The sequence below is a fragment of the Nothobranchius furzeri genome, chromosome 3 (genome assembly GCF_043380555.1).
Source record: "Nothobranchius furzeri strain GRZ-AD chromosome 3, NfurGRZ-RIMD1, whole genome shotgun sequence".
Classification (NCBI taxonomy): domain Eukaryota; kingdom Metazoa; phylum Chordata; class Actinopteri; order Cyprinodontiformes; family Nothobranchiidae; genus Nothobranchius; species Nothobranchius furzeri.
The window spans coordinates 62670411-62694150 of record NC_091743.1 but is presented as its reverse complement, the minus strand read 5'-3'; the positions used below and the strand labels follow the sequence as shown (position 1 = coordinate 62694150).

General features: G+C 40.4%; 1 protein-coding gene across 1 annotated transcript in view; it reads right to left on the bottom strand.

Annotated features, from left to right (window-relative positions):
• Positions 1-779: 779 nt before the first annotated feature.
• The window catches only part of iars1 (isoleucyl-tRNA synthetase 1), a 60402-nt gene continuing 37441 nt past the window's right edge, over positions 780-23740 (bottom strand). The window contains exons 19-34 of the mRNA XM_015959098.3: positions 21006-21150; positions 20439-20559; positions 20140-20231; positions 19772-19849; positions 19271-19392; positions 16055-16157; positions 15552-15635; positions 13545-13719; positions 9758-9870; positions 6024-6119; positions 4476-4652; positions 4091-4211; positions 3830-3955; positions 3518-3667; positions 2252-2404; positions 780-1761 (exon numbers count right to left, since the gene is read on the bottom strand). Coding sequence (XP_015814584.3) covers positions 1679-1761; positions 2252-2404; positions 3518-3667; positions 3830-3955; positions 4091-4211; positions 4476-4652; positions 6024-6119; positions 9758-9870; positions 13545-13719; positions 15552-15635; positions 16055-16157; positions 19271-19392; positions 19772-19849; positions 20140-20231; positions 20439-20559; positions 21006-21150 — 1939 coding nt within the window. The 3' untranslated portion in view covers positions 780-1678. The remainder of the gene's footprint in view (positions 1762-2251; positions 2405-3517; positions 3668-3829; positions 3956-4090; positions 4212-4475; positions 4653-6023; positions 6120-9757; positions 9871-13544; positions 13720-15551; positions 15636-16054; positions 16158-19270; positions 19393-19771; positions 19850-20139; positions 20232-20438; positions 20560-21005; positions 21151-23740) is intronic.

The following is a 23740-nucleotide window of genomic DNA, read 5'->3' as shown; positions in this document are numbered from 1 at the left end:
CTGTGCTCTCCACTCAAAAGAATACCTGGTACGCTGAGTCTATAAATGATGTAATATAGGTAGAAACATTTTTTCCGGCTCTCCCTGGATGTGTAGGATATCCAGCTCCCCCATAATTCGATCCCTGCTCCTGGATGAAAAACCGGACATTTTCATCAATACAAGAACCCCCCGGACAGAGAGTGAAAAGTGGACATGTCCAGGGAAAAGAGGACGCATGGTCACATAAAGCAGGAAATTACAGATACAGTATTTTGCTCGTGCCCTTGCTGCCATGGGCCTGGGCACTTTAGAGTTCGTGGACCCCTGGGCAATTGCCCAGTTGCCCATTTGGTTAATCTGGCCTTGGCCATGAATGTCACAAAATAGGAGAGGTGATTACAGTAACCAAATCTGATTGCAGGATCTTACTTTATTCTTACACATTGCACCTTTAACACAAGCTTTAAATGAGCTTGTTGGTAGATTTTCTTACCTTTAGTTTCTCTTGTTTTGGCTTTATTATTAATGTATAAACACAATCGTCCTCATCCAAATCAATGCAAGAACCAAATGCTAAATGTTATGTTGTATTCCACTGGATCACTGTGAGCATCTACAATCCATTTGGCTGCATTTGTTCTCTGACCTTGCTGGGAAGCTGAAACACAGCGGGTCAAAACGTCTCAACCTTAATAATAAAGCCAGGCACATTTTTTTTAACTGCAGTGAAGTCATACACATTGTGTGTCCCTCTGCTAAGTAAAGGGCTGAGTGAACAGAAAGAAAAGAACATGCAGTTTCTTAGTCACCTTTGATTTATTCTGCTTGTCACTTAAAATATTACATTTGTTGCTCTTTATGACAGAATCCTTTATGTCTTAAAAGCACAACAGCCCAAAAATCCATTTCACCTTTTAAATGCCTTTTCTGTTTAATAAGAACTCCCAGGGAAAAAAAAATAATAATAATATTAAAACACAATAGGCTTATCTGTTAGAGTCACAATAATGTAGAAGCACAATGGCCCAAATTCCTTGTGCAATTATGTGCCAAAGCATAATTACTAAGGGTGGAGCACACTGCAAATAAGTCACGAAAGAAAGTAACCTGCATCATTATCATAATAAAGAGAAGCAGCCATTGGTAACTGTGACAGTTCATCGAGTTAGTTTCCTGGAATCTTTTCTACATAGAAAGAAAAAGCTCTACAATGTGTAACAAATTAATCTTTTTCATTTTTCTGTTCGTCAGAAATGTTGCATGTGTGTACTCTGACCAAAAAATTCTGTTTTTTTTACCAGCAAATGCCATTTTTTAACATTTGTCCAATGACAAAGAACAATTTTACCAACATATCTTCTTGTTTTGTCTGAAATTCACCTAATACAGCTGATAAATGAATGCAGGAGTTAAAGAATATGACCATGGAGAAAGATAATTGGCTACCTAAGTGCTAATAAAATAAATTAAACCATGTACTGGATTGTTTTAACACCAATAAGTTCAAAACACCTTGACACATGAACATAGTCTTCAACTGCAGAGCTCTTGGTTCTGATTTGCAGCAGGATTTCTAAAAGATGACCCAACCCAAAAAATAATGTGACTTTATGTTGTTTTAACTTCATGGTAAATCCCAGGAGCTTTGGGGTGTTGATAGGCCTTTACTGGGGGCTTGAGTCTGAGACAAACAGGTTTAAGCTTCGGCGGTGGTTGGAAGAACTCTCACAAAGAGAGTTTTGCTGTTAAGAGCTTTTACTGATGAATCAGCTGGCAGTTCTGGAAGAAAAAATAATGTAAATATTTACACTTTTTAGGATTAAAATAGTCTTCTTTTAACTAAGAACTTTTAAATTAAAATAGTTAAAGGTGCATTATGTAGAAACTAAGTAAACATTACACCCTGTGGTAAAATGTGGTTACTGCAACCACTTTAAAAAACTATGGAGCCTTTTGTCGGCCGTTGTCAAATTACAATTGTCGCCGCTGCAGCATTAGCCCGCGGGAGACATGGCAACTCCACACTCACTGATGGTAAACAGTAGTTACATCCATTTCTTTGTTTGGAAAGAAGAAAAACTGACAATCCCCGCAGCCAGCTGGAAATGAAAAATGTTTCAGTATAACCTTCCTTCCAAAAGATTGAAACATTAGATTTTGTCACTGTAAAATTTTCACTATATCCTTACATACTGCACCTTTAATTATTTCATGCCATCCATTAGAGTTCAGAGATAATAACCCACTTATTTTAGTTAAAATGTGTTACCATGACTTTGGTCCTGGTCTAGGTAGAGTTTAAGCCGCCTACTGCGAAGGCCGAAAACTTTAGCTGTCTCAGAGAGCAGACCAGAGTAATCAAGCGCATTCTGACCCATCGGGTTCACCAACAGGAGGGTACCAACATCTCCAGCCTGGCACTCTGAAGAAAACACAGGATATTAGAAATTTCCAAAATAGGATTTGATCTGAATGAAGAATTTTACTAATCCTAAACTTAAAGGTCAACTTTACTCATATTTTCAATACTTCTGCAGTGGTCTTTAGTAGGAATGAATGCCTCTTAAGTCATACTGTGTGTGTGTGGGGGGGGGGGGGGGGGGGGGGCACACTCTGGTGCACCTGTCTGAGGAGGTAGAAGGCAGCTGGAGCCAGAAGTAGCTTCAGATGATAAGATTTGGAGTCTTATTTCCCGATATTTGGACATCTCACCTCTGATTGGCTAACAGCAATGCAACTCTACCACAGACTCGGTTTGCTGTGCAACGTTAATGTTTTATCTTCATAAATCGCACAAGTCTGCAGGAGTTCTGCTGAGTGGTGGAGTTGCTAATGCTAACAGTTAGCTTCTACTAGTCGAGACATTCTCTGCTGCTTCATGGACGTTAAACCAACAACAGCCTTTCATGTCACGAGTCAAGATGGGTGAGTCCATGAATGTTAAGTGACAGTGCGACGTAGATCTGTCAGGTTTTTCTGAACTGAGCATTTTTCTGTCTATTTTCTATGAGAAGCTAATGCAGGAGATAGGTGCAGGAGACTATTTTTATGTTTAGCCTGCATGAAAAACTTTATAATCAGAAATAACTAATACGTGTTTTTTTTCCCGTAAAGTTGGCCTTTAATCTCTGGGAAAAGGAGTGAGTAAAAGCAAAACCTGCGCAGGAATTAAAGTTGTCAACAATTTCTCCCACAGAATTCAAAAGCCTTCTTCAAGGGATAAAATAAAACATTGCCCCCATCTCAAATATGAAAAACTGACTTCCAGAAAATGAGAATGTATATTAGACTTGGACTCAGACTGAGAACAATCAAAAACAAATGATCAGCTGTTAAGCAGCGAAAGCCTTAAAGTAGAATAAAACCTCTGCAACAGTTCCTGATTATAATAACACTTTTAGGAAACATTGATTGTAATGACTAAACACATGTCCACCCTTCCTCTTGAATAAGGGGAACGTGTGTGTGTGTGTGTGTGTGTGTGTGTGTGTGTGTGTGTGTGTGTGTGTGTGTGTGTGTTGTAGGTGTTTCTCACCAGCTGGCTGTGCGTCGCACAGCAACAGGTTAACATAGGGGCACAGTAGGGTGTCAGCAGCAGGGGGGGCAGAGCCCAGAGAGGAGGGGTCTGACACCACCAACAAAGTTTTGCCACTCAGGGCTTGCAGATCAGTTTCGTTGGACAATTCTGTAAAAAACACACAAAAGAACATGTGAGCAAATAGTTTTTAGAAAAATAGAAGAAAACAAAATTCCGTTTTTGTTCATTTATAATACTGGTCAGTTTTAACATGCCATGGTGGGAGATAATTAGCACACACAATTTATTGTTTTAGAAAACATCACATACCGGTTCCACCACTGAAGAATCTCAGTGAGGTGTTGTTGGTTCCAAAAATGTTCCTGCAGGCATTCTTCAGTTTGTTCCAGTCAAGTCTGTTATCCCCTCTGGGGTTCTCCAACAGCACAACACCCTCTGAGGAGAAAATACACACAAATACAAACAGGATCATCAAAGATACATATTTTGCTTGCATAGCACCAAATTTGTGCTATGTGTGTGTGCAGTCACAGACAACCAAAACATGGTTACAGTAAGACTTTGTGTTACCTTGTTCTTTGTGGTTGACCTTCACTCTGAGGTTGACATATGTGCAGGCTGGTCCGTTTAGTATTGCTCGAGGAGATGAAGATCCTTTTACTATGGTCAACTCCAAGTCTGAGCCCTTCAACTACAAATACAACCAAACAAAAGCTCAAATGAATAAAAACATAGTCTGAAAAGAAGGAATGAGGTGACGAGTACTACATTTATAGATGCAAGGTATTAATACCAATATGAGAGTAATCATGTGTTAAGTGTGACTCATACTTGTGATTTCATACATTGATCGGCATCAGCATGTTTCATGAAGAAACAACAGCCTGCATGTTCGTGAGTATGAATCACACCATGACAAACAAATCCCACTTCTCCTGAAGGCATCGTCTCATACCGGAGTCGTTTCCTCTATGATGACGCTGGCAGTATCGGGAACAGGGAAGAGCAGAAGTGGAGCCTTGGTGGTGGCCAGAATAAAGTCGGTGTGAGCCTGGATCACAGATGCCAAGTATTCCCCCTCTGGTCGGCAGCGGTAGTACACGGTTATTTCATCAGACGGCACCAAATGTCCCTGATAATCAAAAAGATATTTTTTATGCACGAAAATAAAGAAAGAAAACTAAAAAGATTCTGTTCATTCCTGTGATGCTGTGAGACAAAGTAACGGTACAACAAAATGCTGCATAACTAATATTTCAAGCCATGGTATCAAACTCCAGAAGATGCAACAAATCACTTTTTAGCAACAAGTTGCTTTTTGACCATTGTTTTCATTAGTAATAGAAAAAGGGAGTACAGCTCCCAAAAAGAAGAAAAGACAAGGGTAAAAAAAAAAAACTACTGGAAAGACTAACCAGAAAAGGCATTTTGGTAATAAAACGCAGAAAACAGACAGTATAGTAACAAATAAAGACAGAAGAGGATGATGGGATGTTTAGCTGGAACAAAGCCCATCTATTTTGGCATCGCTTGCTGCTTGCTCCCACTAACCTTGCTGCATCCAAACCCATTGATCTCATTCTAATCTACAGTGTGCAGCTGTGCACATCTGTGCATGGCCATACACACACTCCCTCTGCAGTGCACACACACCTCAAGGGCAGAAGAATGGGAAAAGCTAGATATAAAAGAGCAGTCAATCAATGGAGGAAAGTTTTATAGGCTTCTACGAGTCAAGGTCCTCGTTCTGATGGTGTGTGTATATGTGTGTGTCCAGCTCTTAGTCTATAGAAAAGTTTAATTAATATTTCTCAAGTGGCTGAGGGAGGACTTTGGCCAGTTTTTAGATTTATCGCATCACAATCGACAAGCTACTATTGAACATGTGCACAAGTTTTTTTTTTTTTAAATCATTTCCCATCCACGGGGTGGAAAATTCGTCATAGATCTCAGTTTGAAATAACTGGAGGAATTTAGCCTGGCTGGACGCCAGAGCACAGCGCTGCTATAGGGGGACGGAAACAAACTGTTTGTTTCTTGTGAAAACAAGAGGCTGCTGGCTAATCCGTCTTTGCTCCCCAGTTTCCTTCAAAGCTCCAACATCAGAATCTGAAAGGGGCCAGACTGTAATTAAGCTTCTATTAAGTCTGCCTTATGATGGAGAAACCTCTAACTGTGACGCTGTAGTGGAAAGATTTCAAAACCGCCCTGACAATAGAATAAGACATAATAAGGAAGGGAGGGAGTAAAAGAAGGTAGAAACCAAAACAAGAGTGGGACATTATTTTGTATCTTAAGGGTTTCAAGTTGAAGCTTTAGGATTGGCTGTAGAAATAACACGAAAACAAGTAAAACCTCTTCAGGACGCAGGAAAGACACATCATAGTAACAGAATGGAATGTGCTAGCTGATTAATGTAACATAGTGAGCTAGATAATCAACACTGGGTTGCTGAATTCAGTAACAGTTTGTGATGTTTGTCAGTCCTAAAAAATGGTCCCACCTTCTTACGTAGTTTCTGAATGCGGTTGATGACCTCTCTGGCAACACCCTCATCCAACATGGACTGGTCCGGGGTGACGTCCAACAGCACGAGGACCTAGGCCACAAAAGATCAGGAGGGAAGAATATTTCATCAGCTCAGATTATCCAAAATAACATGAATTGAGATTAAATGATTCAGGTTTTAAGACTCAATACCAATTTCTAAAACTTGTTAAGCTCTGGCATGCTGCTTTTGATTTATGTCAAAGAAACATAACTAATAAAATATGTTAATATTTATTTTCCTAAATAAATTTTATAATTCATGATTCTGGGAGAAAACATTTTGACAAAGAAGATCTGCTTTTGCTAGTGTGAGTTTATGGAAATTTCTATTATCTTTATTGCTGCTAGTCAACGATGTGTTCACAGACCTAAATATGACTTTTGAGCCTCTGATCAATGTTGTTGCAGCCGTTTGTCCCAGCTCAAGTGTCCCGCTCTGAGAGCCAGTTGCTGCTTGTGGCTCCTAGAGCTCAGTTGAGGACAAGAGGGGATAAAACGTTCTCTGTGGCAGGACCGAAGCTGTGGAACGCTCTTCCCTTATCTGTTAGGCTCTCCTCATCAGTGGTGGGTCTTAAACTGAGGCTGAAAACCCATTTTTATGGTTTGGCTTTTAACTCTGTGGGTTAGATGTCGCTGATCTTTTACATGACTTTATTTTATCTTTACTTGCATGCCTCATACCTGTAAGGTGCTATACAAATAAAGGATGATAAACACAGCTGATCCGTTTAATTTGGTGATGAACCATTGTAGACACTAAAGGCTGGGGAAACATTTCAGCTGTTAGAGTAAGGTGTTAAAAGACGAACGCACAGTGAGGAGTTAAGTTTTGCTTTCGGGTCTACAAACGGACATTAGGGGGTGCTAAAAGCAAGCCACAACTGCCTAGTCTCCCTTTAAGGCCTTCGTTCACTCTGCTCCTTCTGCATGCAACAGGCTGCAGGAAAACTGGAAATTAAATGAGTTTATCTCCCTGACTACATTTAAAACCAGACTAAGAACCCTTGCTGCCTTTAGGCCAGGACTCCCTTGAAAATTAGGTTTTTAACTTCAGTGGGACCTTCCTGGTTAAATAAAGAATAAATAAATAAGTTTGACTCAATGTAGTAGAGGTGGTGGATATAGTTAATCATGATTGTTCTATATTCGTATTGAATGTTAGTGTCAAATCTTAACAAAAAGAACTTGTTCAAAAAGAATATTCACAAACTCTGTTTACAAAACCCTCTGAGCTAGCTGGCTCTGCCTCACACTACATAGGACAATGTCCTTGCAGGCTTCAGATTTATAACTACTCAAAATTGGGTTTGCGGCTCTCGGGTCAGGGGTTTTAAGATTTTTGGCGTCTGCGTGATTGATCTCGGTGGCTGCCTGGTGGGGTCTGAGTCCCTGGGTTCTGTTGGGTCCCCGGCGGGGGTAGTCGCCCCTGGGTCCCGAGTTGCTGGGTTCCGGGCTCGGCCGGCTTGGGGGTGGGATGCTGCAGACGGGCCTGTGAGCTTGCTGCTGATATCCCCCGGGACTCTGGCGGCTGCTGGTTGTGGCCCCCCGGGGCGATCCTCTGCGCCTCTTGAGGGGGGCAGGGGCTTTTCTGGTTACAGTCTCCCTGGGGTCCCTGTGCTCTGGGGCAGCTCCTGGATCTCTGGGACTTGGAGCTACCTCCATCTCCTACACAACTTTGGGGGGCAGATCTGTAGCCCTCACACTCTCTATTGGACGCTCCTATAGAGAAACCTTACATATACAAGCGCGGGTACACACACAGGTGCTCACATGGTGCTCTCATAAGAATGGACTTGGGCACGTTCAACACATGGCTTAAGGCTGTGGTTGGCACTAAATGCACTGTGAGTTATTATCGTGATTGTTCAGTTAAACAATGTTGATTATACATTTCCTCATCAGGTTGACGCAGTGATAGCTTGCTCCTGTTCTACTGTTATGTGTCCCTTTTCTTTTTTCTCCTTCTGCATGTCTAGAAGTAGACTCTTGTTCATCATTGATTGTTTATTTTTGTGGAAACCCCTCCCCCCTTCCTTTTGTCTCTTCCTTTCTCTTCACCTCTGTCTCAGTGTCTGGTCGGAATTACAAGCATTCAAAAAACAATAAGAATAAAGTTTTAAGTATCAGGCGTGACATTAAAGCAGAAGCTTTGATGCTCCACCTGAGAGTAAATCTGTAAGGATTGTCACCAGCATTCAGACATTAATTCTGTTTGCTTCACAGCCAGACAGGACACGAGGAAAAAATAATAACTGGGTTATGTAGTGACCTCTGACCTTTACATATTATACATTTATATAATAAAGAACCATCTATGTGATTTTCCGCAAAATTCAGAAAATGAGGATTAGAAAGTCCCTCTGCTTAGAAAATAAACAGAATTCATTAGAAAATTATTGGATTTTATTAGGAATTATTATGAAAGATCAGAATATTTCTAAATGTTGTAATGGTTCATAAGGGTGTTGTAGCCTAATGTTAATGTTCCTTTAAGTGACAAGGTGACTGAAACTGAAAGTTGGAGGTGTGGGTTTATCTCAGTTGTTTGTTAAATTACTATAATAAAAGCCTGTTAAGGACAAAATGTCATTCTGTCTGGCGTTTCAGTTCAGCACAAATATCACAATAATAAGAAATGACCCCGCTTTTATAATACAAGCTTCCGGTGTGCCGTGCGCTCCTGCAGGCAGCTGCTGCAGAGACCAGAGACAATCTCTGATGGATTATTGAAAAAAATGTCTGTGTCATGGAATCAGACCAAATTATCAACAAAGAGTCTGCAATTTGTGGTTTTCAGGAAGATTCTTTTTTTTCTGGCAAGTTAAGAAAAGAGTCACGTCGGCCATATTGTCAGAAGATTTAAAGCTTTTCGTCAGACAATTTCAGAACACGCCTGTAATGTCCGATGTGTTTTTGCAAACACTGGAAGCTACAAGACAATATAGTTTCACACATAATCACATCTGATATAACTCTAAATTAGCTAAAAAATCACCCAACTTTTCATATCAAAACATTAAATTACATACACAGTAAAAATCCTAAAAAAAAAGAAAGTCTGCATTAGTCAAAGGTTTCTGAAAACTAACTCAAACCAAAGAAGCAGCAGATATCTTAATCCGTAATAGCTGGGATGGTCGTGAACTTGTTTCCAAATGAGGACTGAAGGTAAAAGTGTGGCAGACCAAGTACATAAAAGCTTCTGAGGATGAGAAAACAAAGAGAGGGAACAGAGATGCAGACAGATGGAAGCTAGAGAGTCCGTTTGAGCAGGAGACAGAATTAAAAGCCGGCTCAGTACAGTGGTATTAAGGTGCAGCCGTGTGGTGTGTATACGGTTGGAAGAGCACTGATTAGAAAGGGCCTGTGGGAGACGCATACGTGCCGCTTTCCACTTAACCGTGAAATGATTTCATACATCACACACTCACAGCAGTGACATATAAATGCATTTTACAGTATATGGCAGCTTGGTGCAGCAGCAGCATTTTCCCTACTTTTTTAAAGATCAGTTACATTTAGTAGCTCAAAACACCCAGCATGTGAAGTTAATGTAGCAGACAGGAGAGGGGCTGGGCAGGAGGATCAATGCCTATTCATCGTTTCACTATGCTACAGCATCAAGAGGTGATAAAGGTTTTGCAAGTCATTCAGAGTCATCACCTTGGGTTTTTGTTACGAACGTACCTGTGCATCAGAGTGAGCTTCGTACTGTGCAGTAGAGCCAGAGGTCTGATCGAAGGTGTACATCAGCCTCAGGTCCTCCTCGTGGAGCTCTTGGCCATCCACCACGATTGATCCTTTAATTTAACCAGACAGCAGCAGCACAAGATTCAACGTGTTTACCAAAGGGATTAATTGTGATGAATGGAATTCTGTCTAGGAAGGACTAATCAGACCATTAAAACGTGTTTTCCCCAAGCCAATACAGATAAGACTTACTTTTACTCAAACTCAGTATGATGAACAGAAAGTGCATATTTAGATTAAAGTAGTATTTAAAAAATGTGGCTCTGTATTTGTAAAAATCTTTAAAAATATCTTTAACTGAGTCTTTAGTATGCAAAGTCTCTAAAACAACATAGAAAACTGTCTACCTATAGCAACACTATATAGCCCGGAGCAGCAATTAGCCACGTCCTGTGTTCTAACTAACAACCATGACCATGTTACACTGTCCTCTTTGCTCCTGCACCCCCGGAGGCTGAATCAAACAGTCTCACTGCTTCTCTTTCATCTGAGATTTCCACGCTTTGGTTTCCTTCTTGGCCTTATTCAATCTTCTGCCTTAACCTCTTTTCTTCCACCTTATCAGACATATTGGTGTCAAAGGTACAAGTAGGGACTTACACGGTTATTGCTGCTAGACTCCTATCCCTGTGATCTAAGCTGGAAAATGTTTTAAAATCAGTAAAAGTGAAATTCTATTTTAGAATAATCATCAATAAATACTTGACTGCAACTCTAATGTTCATGCTTTAAAACATTTGTGTTTTAACCCAATGATGCTGTACACATTTTCGTCTGTGTATTTTCCTTTTTCATCATTTCTTTCTGCAAGATCCTTCTCTTTTCTTCCTACATCCTTGCTCATTTTTTCCTCCATCTGGCCTGACTTCAAACATCCAAGTGATTGGAAATCTGAAGTTCCCATAGCCCAGCTGACCTCTGCTGTACTGTTCCCCTGAGACTCTACGGGCTCTCCTCGTCTTTCTATAATCGGAGAGACAAGATACCTTGACCTGCTTTGATCCTAAGCAGAGCTCTGATTGCATTCTGAGGATAAACTGACTGTGTGTGTGTGTGTGTGTGTGTGTGTGTGTGTGTGTGTGTGTTTTAAGGATTTACTGTTTATATTATATGGCTGCTCTACTGCTCTTCAATTGCTCATTATCTGATAAGCAACATCATTATCCCCCAAATTAAAATGAAATTGTAATATTTTTAAACCGGAGACAAATTTTCCCATCTTTTTAAGATTAAACTGTTATTAGAAACAACATTTTTTTGGACTCAGTTCAATGTAAACTTAGAATGCTGTAACTGGAAAACACACAACAAAAAATGGCAACACAGCAATCGGATTGGGGAAAGATCTCCATTAAGGAGAAGTGACTGATTTAGCCATTTATAGATACATACAGCAACTGATCTCCAGGAAGGTCCTATAGACCCAATCGTTCCAATACTTTATGGAAGACCTTAAAGGTGGAGTTTTGACCATATTGTTTGGAATGCTCTACACATCTGATGGCAACAAATGAATTAAATGTTTTGTCAAAGAAAGGAATAATTTTCAAACACCTCTGAAATGAAAAATCCTGGAAAAACCTATTTCAATCATTGTGAGCTTCCAGTTCTTAATGACTGGATCCTGATCCATCCATCAAACTGCTCTTGGACCGTCCCTTCCCCCTTTGCACAATACCCTCTATGTGCACAAATCACACATTCTTCACTTAGAGCAGCTGAACAGGAGGCAAAACCTGAGCTGGACTGCAGAGTGAAACGGACAAAATATTCCTTTCATACTTTCTGTTTATCTGGTTCGGTTCTTGTTGAGAAATGTTTAAGTGACGGACCTGTTGTCTCTGGGTGCTGCCTGATCTCTGTTAGCTGGCAGAGCAATGTGTGTGTGTGTGTGTGTGTGTGTGTGTGTGTAGCTGTCTCTGAAGCAGAGTGAGTGGAAGGAGGTTCTGCATGGGTTATATTTCATCCCGTTGTTTGTGGGTTTTTCTCAGATTCGTGGTGGCATTGAGCTAATGTGATTTTGAAATTAAAGGTATAGAAAGTCGTTCAAGAAAGCTACATTAAATAAAATTAAAAATCAGGCTTCCCCCTAGAATCACAGAATCACAGAGGGTGTTCTGTACAGCTGGGTGACATTCAGAGGAGCAGATCCATGGATAGTTTATGATAAAATAATAAAGCTAAGGGGCCAGCACTGGATTGGATCAAGTTTTTCCAGGATTGTGCATTTCAGAGCCATTTAAAACTTTTGATGAAACATTTATTTATTGGTTGCCATTAGTACATGAGCATTTCAGGCAATATGGCAAAACATTTTCCAGTATGTAATAAACCTACAACATTTTTTTATGAGTTACGTGAGTGTGTTACATTAGGAATTGTAACAGAAAAGTTGCTAACAGAGGGTCGAAAATGTAAGATGAAGTTATGTTTTTATGGTTGCTTGCAGTATTCAATGTGTCAGAGCTGTGTCATACAATTTCTGTGACCATCAGATTCTGTTACTCTAGGGGGAAGCCTAAAGAAAGGGGGTTGGGTCTTCATTGTGGAGAATCGGGGAGCAAACTTGCACATCTAAAATAATCCTAAACTACAAAAAATAATAGATGTTAAAGAGAATGTTACGGTGTAGCTTTTTACACATCATCACATTTATGTTTCACACAGAATGCATTACAAGCCACCAGAGCTGCGTTCCACCATGGTCAGGCTTTTAGTGTAAAAAAAACAAATGTCTACAGTTATTGTAAAAGTTATAGAATAAAAAAAATGCATTCACTTGAAATGTTTATGGTTGGTTTTAGACAGTGGATGAACATGAGTCGTCCATATATCACCTCACAAAAGCCCTTTAAAGATGTGGTTCACTCATTTAATCAAAACGTTTGCAGTGGTCTAGTAGGATGACTGCCTTGTAGGTCGTACTCAGGGGGAAAAGCTCAGATACTCCTGTTTCAGGAAGTACAAGTCAGCTGGAGGAGAAAGTAGCTTCAGACAGCAGACACTTATTTTCTGATATTTTGACCTCTCTCCTCGGATCGAACAACAGCACCGGGACTCTACCACTTACGCTGTTTGCTCTGCAACTTTGATGTTTTATCTCCACAAATATCACAAACCTGAAGGAGTTCTGCCATGTGGTGGAGCTGCTAATGCTAATAGTTAGCTTCTACTAGCAGGGATGTTCTCTGCTGTTTCCTGCACGCTAAACCAACAACAGCCTTCCCCGTCAAAAGTCAAGATGGGTGAGTCCATGAATGTTAAGTGACAGTGTGACGTAGATCTGTCAGGATTTTCAAATCCTACATTGTCACTGTTTATTATCTATCAGAAGCTAACACAGGAGATAGGTGTAGGAGACTATTTTGATGTTCAGTCTGCATGACTAACTCAGAGGGACTGACTCTTATCAGAAATAATCATAAAACATGTTTTTCATCTTTAAGGTGTTCTGGAAATAAATCACAAACATTTATCAAAATGACATGAAGAATTTCTGTGTCCTCACTGGAAAAAACAAGGACTTTAACTATGAAATGAACAGCTTCCCACTGCTAATACCTTAGCTCTCATGAGAAGGTAAAATAGATATTTAAAATATTTAAAAATCCTTTTTGATTTTTAGGTTATTGTAGCAAAAACATTAGTATCAAAGAGCGAATGTGCATGTAGCTCCTGAAATGGTAAGATCCGTGTAAGTAAGCCTGTCTTTGTTCAGTAATACCTGTCTTCTGGAAGACTTCTAGTTGCTCACTGGTGAGCTTCTTGATAGAAGCAGTGACAGACTTGAAGGCGCCCTTTAATCTCTTGCCCAGCACCATGTGGTCTGGCTCGGCTCTTAGGCGGATACCGTACTTGTCCTTGTCAGTTGAAAATGTCAGCTGTCGCACATTTAGCTCCTATGGGATGGGAAAAAACATTTTAAAGTCAGACTATATATCCTGTATATCATAAAAGACAGTTAAAGTACAAATAAGACACCTGTCAGTGGTGATGCAGGAGTGTTCTTTTGTTGATCTTGATGAGTGACTTTTTATTTAAAATATGATATGCCATGTGACCCAAAACTACAAATTTACCCAGGAGCAAAAGAAAAACCATAAAAGCTGATCTTGAAATCCTCAGTAAGCTCAGTCAACATTGACTTCTTCAGCCTAAATGCAGCAAAATATGTGATACAATAGAATCTGGTGAAACAAAAGAAATACTAAAAACAACTTTACTGAGAGGCTCGCCATCCACTCCTCCTTTCAGTCAATCACACTGTTCATGTTGAGGCAGAGTTCTGGCATAGTTAACTTTTTGACAGCGAGCAACAGACTGAGTGATAAAGGCAGTGTGGGTTGAAAAAATCTGAGCTGGCTACAGGATTCAGTCAAAGCACTGATTTCACATAAATAACCTGCTTATTTTCAGAGTAAATATAGTATTGTGTTTGAAATTACTTGGAAAGTGGCAACATACAGTATACTGGTGCATTACAATGGACTGAGGCTTCTGTCGGCACAAACAGTGATTCATTCGATATTCTACTGAGCATCTTGAGCTCAGTGGAGACAGCCATCAGAGAAGACACCAGCAGGCATGTCAAGTGAAGGAAAGCTGACCATAGCTCAAATTCAGAAGCAAGAACTGCAAGCTCCAGTTTTATGACTGACCTCTTCCTTCTTAACATGTTTGGCCACAAGAGAAACAGTTCAGCATGTAAACAGTGTCACTGAAGAGCTGACCGATGCAAATCCTCTACTACAGCATCCTGTATTTGCAGGGAACTAAATATATACTTAAATATATTTACTTATGTATATATGTATATGTTTACATTAGGGGTGTGCATTGGCAAGGATCAGGGAATGTTAAATTCAACAATACAGGGAAGACAATATGGAATATCGTGATACTAAAAAACTGACAATATTTGAACATTTTAGGACTGACTTTAATCGGAAAACTCGGGCCAGATGCTCCCAAGACACATCCAGTGAGAATGCTGCTGTTGTGTCCTTGGGCAAGACGCTTAACCCGCCTTGCCTGCTGGAGGTGGTCGGAGGTACTGGTGGTGTCAGTTCATGGCAGGCCTCACCTCCGTCAGTGCATCCCAGGGCAGCTGTAGCTACATCGTAGCTCATCATCACCACTGTGTGAACGGGTGAATAACTGATTGTGTTGCAAAGCACCTTGGGGGGGGTTGTAGAACCCTTAGAAGGCGCTATACAAATACAGGCCACAATGTGATGCCCATTTAAACTTTTCCTGCAACTGATGAGTCTGTTCGATGTTTGAAACTGACTTTTTTGTTGAGTGGATAAATAAATAAATAAATACTTAGAAATGTTGTAACAAATGCAACACAATAAAAACGAGATACTTACTTCTGCTAGATACAAACCAGAAAACCAGTTTCTGTCAGCATTTAAAATGTTGCCATATAAAATGGGGTTAAATGTAAAATATCCAAACAAAGCAGATGTATAAATATCAATTACATCTGAGCAGAAAAGTGTGTAAAGATGCACTTCCCTCTGATGTTCTCCCCATCTACACATTCAACAAACTGAAGTGGTTTTGAAACAGGAACACGATTCTTGATGGTTTTTTATTTTCATAAATTGCATGTTCAACAGTATCTATCAGCACAAAGCAAATCATCAAAAACAAATTGCTGCAAAGCACTTTATGAGGAAGGGAGAAAAAAATATCTGGCAACGCGTGTTCCTACAGAGTTACTTACTTCAAGGATGTATTTCTGCAGAGACTGGATGTCTTCCAGAGCTTCTGGGTCCTGGTGGATAACCACTACCTCCTTCAGTGGGTACTGAAACACACGCCAAAGTGCTAAAACAATGAACTGCAGTGATTCAGAATTTGTGTGTGTGTGTGTGTGTGTGTACATATAAACTGCAACAAGATGGACTGACTCGATGTCAGCCCAGATTCACTTTTCAGACCAATATGGAACAGATCGGTTAAAGATTAGCAACATCGACCGTACCGATACATCAAGAATGCTTAGTTAAATTGTTTTTTCTTTTTTTTAGGTATAGGTCGACAAAACATGAACATAAATGTTGATTTCTCAGATAAATTATATAAAACAAGGCTCAAAAGGCACCCATGAACCTAAAAAGTAAACAACCTCAGGTTGTTATTTTAAACCTTACATTTAGTCTCCTATTACAGTATTCTCACGGCACCTTCCAGCAAGGTGTGTAAAATGAATGGCTGGTGATCTACCTTGACGGGCAGGGTCTTCCTGTCTCTGATCACTCTGCCCAGCTCAATCACTGACTGCATCTGAGAGACAGCACGTTCAATACGCTTGTCGATCAAACTCTCCCTAAAAAAAGTAAGAAAGATGTTTTTAAATAAAACAGGATGCACTGAGTTTCTCGTGTAAAAAACAGCGATACCACATCCACATTACAGTTCTGGCTGGTTTTTGTCTTGATACATCTACACCTCACGCCACAACAGAAGGGATATCTTCTACAATTTTGTTTTATCAGTAAAACGTACAACTTCAGGCCCAGACAGGAGTTTGCTCAATTGGTAAAGTAAATGACTGATAATCCTCACCTTCTAATTAACAGAAAAGAAGAAATTCAAATGGGTCTTCTGCAGCACAGAAGATAACTACGTACAGATACAAGGGTGTTTCAGAATTGTTAATCATTTGCAAGAAAAATCCACTAATAAGGAATGACGAGGTCTCCCCTCTGTTAAAAGGGCCATATCATGAAAAATCCACTTTGTGGTGCATTTTACTTTGTGATAAAAAAAAAAAATTTGCTGCATTCATGCATTTTCCTGTTTCGGCTGCAAATTAGAGTTTTACTTTGAAAATCTGTAGCCTTTCCTTTGAAAATCTTGGTGTCAATGGAAACTAGTCTCATCATCAGGCCCTGCTCCTCTCCTAAAAGCTAGTCTTTGGTCTGAAACCTGTCTCAGCGGGCCAGCTTAGGTAACTGGTGTCATGAAGCAGACTTGGTAGTCTAGTGGTTTGAGCGCTAGACTTGCATGTAGTCTTGTGCAAGTTCGCATCCCGGTCTGAGGAGTCACTTCATTTCTTTAGAGGCACAAAATATTTTGCAGGAAATAATCAATAAAACTAAAATATAAATACATGAAATCTGCTTCAGCTAGCTACATGAATCACTGCCGACACCACCAGCGGTCAAGCCCACATCACCACATGGCCAAACTGGGATGGCAGGGAGATGCCTTCACCACTGGATTACCGTAGCCAATACAGCAACTGACTTGTCTAAGATGATGCTGTAGGCACATTTTGTCAGAGCGGGCGTGGGCGGAGTTACAATGAAATGCAGCGTTTTATTTCCGGGTAGAAATCCAGGCGGACAAAAATAACTCATTATTTAAGATAAATGGCATCTCAATAGTGCCAACGGTAATATTTTATCATCTATTGTGCCTACCTTTGCTCTGAAAGGTTTAAAATAGCATAATATGGAGCCTTTAAAATTAAAACAGACATGGTTCAACTCTTTCATTTACTCATTCTGCATGCTCCTTCATGTGGAAACACAGACTAAAGAAGGAAGAGATCCCAGGGACATCCAATCACTAAACGAGAAGACTGGAGCAGCTGCTCTCCCCCCTGATTGGTGGCTGACCTTCGGGAGGTGGGTGAAGCAGTCCCGTCTGATAGCAGGAAGGACAAGCCGCTCATAAAGCTGCAGCACTGACAGGAGAGATTATATGAACCATAATTCAAGCTTTGTTTCTACAGCAAAAATCCCAAATATGGGTTATTATTCATGTCAGAACTATTCCTTGTTAGTTCAAAAAGGGCAAAATTAGTTTAGACAACTAGGAATCTGTCCCCCTCATTTCAAAACAGATCCCCCACCAAGCCACATATCTTAGGGAAGTAAATTATGTGAGGGCGATGAAACCGTATTTCAGGCAGGTCTGTTCTGGATGGCCGACAATCAGGGCAGTGTCAGTGAAGAGTGTGAGCTGTGGGTGCAGGGGGTGACCTGATCAGAGGTTGTGACTGCCTTTGGATTCATGTAAAGCAGCTATTTAGATCCCACCCTATAAAAAGAAGCCAAGCAGCCATCCTATATATTTGTCAATACATAGTCAAGCCACAACCCATAGACAGAGCTCAATTGTGGCGCAGAACCTACGGTACAGCTTCTGCACGTAATTGGACAACGTGTTGTCTAGTCAGGAAAACAAATAACATGACGCATTAATTGCTGCAATACCAGTCAACATGACAGTCCGCCGTACACACAGTCCTTTTTCAAAATAAAGGAACTAAATACCTCCATCTGCTCAACTGTAAAAGAAAAGCCAAAGTCTAAATCATCCAAAGGTGATGAGCCTGAGCCGACGCCATCTTTGTAGTTTTTGTAAGACACAGCTCTGGCACTAAGCACGCTCGACATCTCTTTACAAACAGAGTGCTACGATTGGCCAGGCCTAAAAGTGTTCAAGCCAATGGTGGCCTGCTGAGGCTACAATGGAGCGTGGCTAGACCAACCTGACAAGCTATATAGCTGCCCTTTTGCTATATAGCTGCGGTTGTAATAGTAGTAATAAAAATGATTCAAGCTGAATGCTGGTCAGTGACAAACATAACACTTAAATGATCATTTGAAGCATTTCTAAATTTCTTAGAACTGATGAGCAAGTACACAGAGGAAAGTAACATGAGTATCTGCAGGAACGAGGATGTAAGGCAGTAAAATGTGTAAAAAAAATAAATAATAAAAATAAGTGCTGACAGTCAGAAACTATAATACTGTAAACCAATGGGGTACCTTAAGCTTCAAAATCTTCCACTCTGGCAAATTTTGAGTGTGGTACAACTGTAGAGAAGTAAGGCCACACACTGTGGCTGACACTGATTAGGCTCTAAATAAGGAGTGGGTCTCCAGTGAGAAAAGGGGACGCACCAGGGGAGTGTGATATGAATGCTGCACAGTGCTGTGTGGAAAGAACAGCCATTTAAACCCCCATGACCTCCATTATATTCATTCTGTTGACAACCAGTTTGAGCGAGAATTCAACCTGCTGAAAAGTCCTTGACCAGGACAATAAATAACCAAAAAGGTGAACAGATGTGAGCGGAAAAGGAAGTAAGAAAGAGAATCCATGACAGACAGAACTAAATGAGGAGTGATAATTATTATTATTATTAACTTCTGTCTGCTTGTTAATACAGAAACAACATCACGTGTCAAGGTCCTTTAGAAGAGAAACATGTTTTATTTTGTTCCCCTGAATGACTGACAAACCATAAAATAATAAAGAATAACAGACTAGAAAATAAAAGTAAAAATATTAGTATATAAATCTTTCTTGGTGATTTATTTTTTTGGTTATTTTTATTGCTATCTAAAACATACTTGAAGTGGTTTTAGGAAAACTTTACAGGTCAGAGGTTGAGCGACGCTTTACTGAATGAATGTATCTCACCTGACTTGTGGCAGCATGAGATAGTGGATGCTGTTGGTGTCCTTTTCTTCAACAGAGGCGGGGTCAATGAGGTGACGCAGATTTTGGTACATCATTTCTGTAATGAAGGGTGTGAAAGGAGCCTGAGGAGAAGGAAAGATGAAGGCAGGCAGAGAAAGGAAGAACAGAGAGAAAATTTACATTTTTTAACATAAAAGGTCTGAAAGATTTTTTTTGTACATCTTTTCATTAATAAGTGTAAATTTTTAAACAAACTGTAAAGTTGTGAATATTTTTCTAATTGGACTACTGGATTTAAACCCAAGCTAATTTATTTGCAAAGATCACAGCTGATCTGTACTGACCTGGGTTAGGCTAAGTGCCTCATAGCTCACATGCAAACACCTTCAATGTGTTGTGAATATAAGCTCCTACTGCTCGTGCATAATTCATAACACAATTTCAGTTTTTGCACCCCCATCCCCTTTCTGTCTTGGTTTCACCTGAAACCCAATGACTCACCATCAGCCTGCACATGGAGAACAGAACGCTGAAGAGGGTTTCCAGCGCCCACAGGCAGTCCTCAGTGCCACGCTCACCCTACAAGGATCACAAACACATCCATAAGTTCTCTCCCCTCAAGAGAAATAAAAATATAAAGACTCCACTGCAGACACTTGCTACGCACCCCACAGTCAAAGTCAACACAACGACTGAAGGACAGCCACAAAATCACTAATCAACACAATTTACTCCATAAAACAACAAATCTACTAACTATCTCTTCAGTACTTATTACATTTATGTTTCACCAGAGAAAAATTCTCAGATACGAAATGGATCTAGTGATACATTTCAATCAGGAGTTAATTTTGGAGCCGTTTTCTCACCTTCAGACGGCGCCTGTTGGTCCTGACGTACCAGTTGGTGAGCATGTCCACAAACTTGACCAGGCGAGGCACGACCGTGTACAAGCGGTAAGCTGCAACCAGAACCAACTGTCGAATTACGCTCCAAAGAATAAAGCATGATCTGGTTGCAGGCTCAGACATATTTCATGTTACTAAAGCTTAACAAGTATTTATTTAACTGAGAACATCTTCTGACTGTAGCCGAGAATAGCAGGAGGAGGTGAAGAAACATTTCTAAAAATGACAATAATTAAAAAGAGAGAGACAGAATGTGTCACCGTTCATCTCAGCCTTGAAGAACTGAATGAGAGACTGTGTGAACGACTGGATCCACTTGTCCATAATGTTGTCGCTCTGCTTCACCGTGTTCTCGTTGTACAGGAACTGGATCCTATCCTCCTGGATAATCATTGCAAACACAACAATTGTTTATATGTTCAGCACAGTTCATCACTAATGTAATCTGATTACAGTAATTGTATATTTTGTCTATTTAAAGTAGCATCGACACAAATATTTAAGGAGGGAAACATATTTCAGCCTTTTGCTCCTAATGATTTTAATCAAATTTTTAACAAAAGGAAAAATAAATGAATTTTAGTTCTGAAAAGTGGAAAAATCCTTTTCATCAAATTTGCAAAGAAATGATCATTTTTGGTCTGATTCCTTTCACTAGACAGTAAAAATAATACGAACACATTCAGATGAAGTCAAATAGCTTTTTTAATGTGATATTCAAGCGATGGTTTGCTTTTTTCATATAGAACTATGGGCTTGAGAATATAAATAGTTGGAGAAGAACAATTGTGTAAAGTTTTATTTATTTATTTATTTTACAAATATACCTTTTCCAATCTCTGAACATTCTGCACCAGGAAGCGATAGGCGTTGTACCACGGCAAGAAGACGTCCTTCAACACGTCTCGCACACCTTCCTCTTTGAATCGTAGGTTCTCCGCTCGCACCACAGGTGAGTTGATGAGATACAATCTAAACAAAGGCACAAGGAAAACATGGTTGTTTATAAGAATAAACAAAATGATTTTTTATATAGCTCCTCTCAAGATAAAAATCACAAGGAGCTTCAAAAGAACAAAAAAAAAAACAATTAATATATATATATATATATATATAAAGAGAGAGAGAGAGAGAGAGAGAGAGAGAGAGAGAGAGAGAGAGAGAGAGAGAGAGAGAGAGAGAGAGAGAGTTAGTGAGTGAAGCGGCTGGGATGAGAATCAGCTCCTCTAAATCGGAGACCGATCGTTCTTGATTCAGAAAAGGGTAGAATGTCTTCTCCGGGTCAGGGATGAGGTCCTGTCCCAAGTGGAGGAGTTTAAGTATCTCGGGGTCTTATTTATGAGTGAGGGAAAACTGGAGCATGAGATCGATAGGTGGACTGGTGCTGCATCTGCAGTGATGCGGGTGTTGTACCGGTCTGTCGTGGTGAAGAGAGAGCTGAGTCAGAAGGCGAAGCTCTCAATTTACCGGTCGATCTACGTTCCTATCCTCACCTATGGTCATGAGCTTTGGGTAGTGACCGAAAGAAAGAGATCGCGGATACAAGCGGCCGAAATGAGTTTTCTCCGAAGAGTGGCTGGGCTCTCCCTTAGAGATAGGGTGAAAAGCTCAGTCTTCCGGGAGGGGCTCGGAGTACACCCGCTGCTCCTCCACATCAAGAGGAGTCAGTTGAGGTGACTCCGGCATCTGGTCAGGATGCCTCCTGGACGCCTCCCTGGTGAGGTTTTCCGGGCATGTACAATCGGGAGGAGGCCCAGGACACATTGGGGGGACTATGTCTCTCACCTGGCCAGGGAACGCCTTGGGATTCCCCCGGAGGAGCTGGCACAAGTGGCTGGGGAGAGGGAAGTCTGGGCCTCTGAACTTAGGCTACTGCCCCCGCGACCTGACACCGGATAAGCGGATGAAAATGGATGGATGGATGGATATATATATATATATATATACTGTATATATATACAGTGATCCCTCGCTACTTCACGGTTCGTTTATCGCGGATTCACGACTTTGCGGATTTTTTCTTTGGAGCCTTATTCAAGGGAAATTCGCCGATTTGCGGTATTTTTCTATGAGAAATATCAAGAAATTCCTGTTTTTTTTCATCAATTTCATCATAAAATGCACTTTTTGAAATAAAACTATAAAAAAAAACAAGTAAAAAATTTTTTCTTGAGTTTTACCCACAAAAAGAGAATGTGATCATACGATAATTCAATATAGTACTGTATGTCAGACTGGTCGGCTGGATTCGGGAGTTGAGCTTGTAGGGAGCGTGGTTTCACAGACGCGGAAGTGAGAGCGTCGGTGAAACGCCGGCTCACGATCTAGGAAACCCCCGAGCGTTCGAGCGTCAACGAAGTGACACGGAAATGCCAGGCTTTCCAGAAGTAAGTAAGATAACTTACTATGAGCTGATAGTTCGTGGGATGGATCGGTAGGTTGGAAACTCTGATCATGAATCTGAAGAAACGATGACTGAGTGGTGAGCTGGAAAGGCGACTTCCGTTTATAGCCGTGACGTAGGTGCGGCGTGGAGGGAATCCCCGCGAGGGGCATGCTGGGAGTTGTGGTCCATAGTGGAGGCCGGCTAGCTGGAAGAGGCTGGCCTGGGAACTTGGGTTCTGACACTGTACTGTAAATATGGTGTCCCTACTTCGCGGATTTTCACCCATCGCGGCCAGGTCTGGAACGCATCTACCGCGATAAACGAGGGATCACTGTACATATATATATAGTGATTTTAAATGAGGTTGCATATATAAGTGAACCAATAACTTTTAACCCGACGGCTGAAGACAATTTTAAGATAATGTGATTTTACCAACTCATCTTGTTTTGCCTCTAATCCATGAAAGTTAAAACAAACAAACTTCATGTAATTACCTTTAACTGGTTTATTGAGCATCAACTCTGACATAAGTTTAAAATAAAGGCCTGAATAGGCAAAGCCATCAAGCACTAAATTATACACAAGGGACTGTAAATCAGGTAAAGGTTACAGTATACTGATGTGACAGAGAAACCTTGCAGAGTAGCCTTTGGTCTATTACATGCTCAGGCTGCTCAACTCAGCATAATTAGCGTACCATAAGTGGCTTTTCAGGAAATAAATAAATAAAATAAATGATTGAGGAGCCGGGAATAAGGACAGATTGTTGCCTTCTTCTTTTTTTAATTTAGCAGTTTCTTCATCTTGAAATATATATATATATACATACACAGTGGGGCAAAAAAGTATTTAGTCAGCCACCGATTGTGCAAGTTCTCCCACTTAAAATGATGACAGAGGTCAGTAATTTACAACATAGGTACACTTCAACTGTGAGAGACAGAATGTGAAAAAAAATCCATGAATTCACATGGCAGGATTTTTAAACAATTTATTTGTAAACCAGGGTGGAAAATAAGTATTTGGTCACTCAAGGAAAATCTCTGGCTCTCACAGACCTGTAACATCTTCTTTAAGAAGCTTTTCTGTCCTCCACCCGTTACCTGTATTAATGGCACCTGTTTGAAAACATTATCTGTATAAAAGACACCTGTCCACAGCCTCAAACAGTCA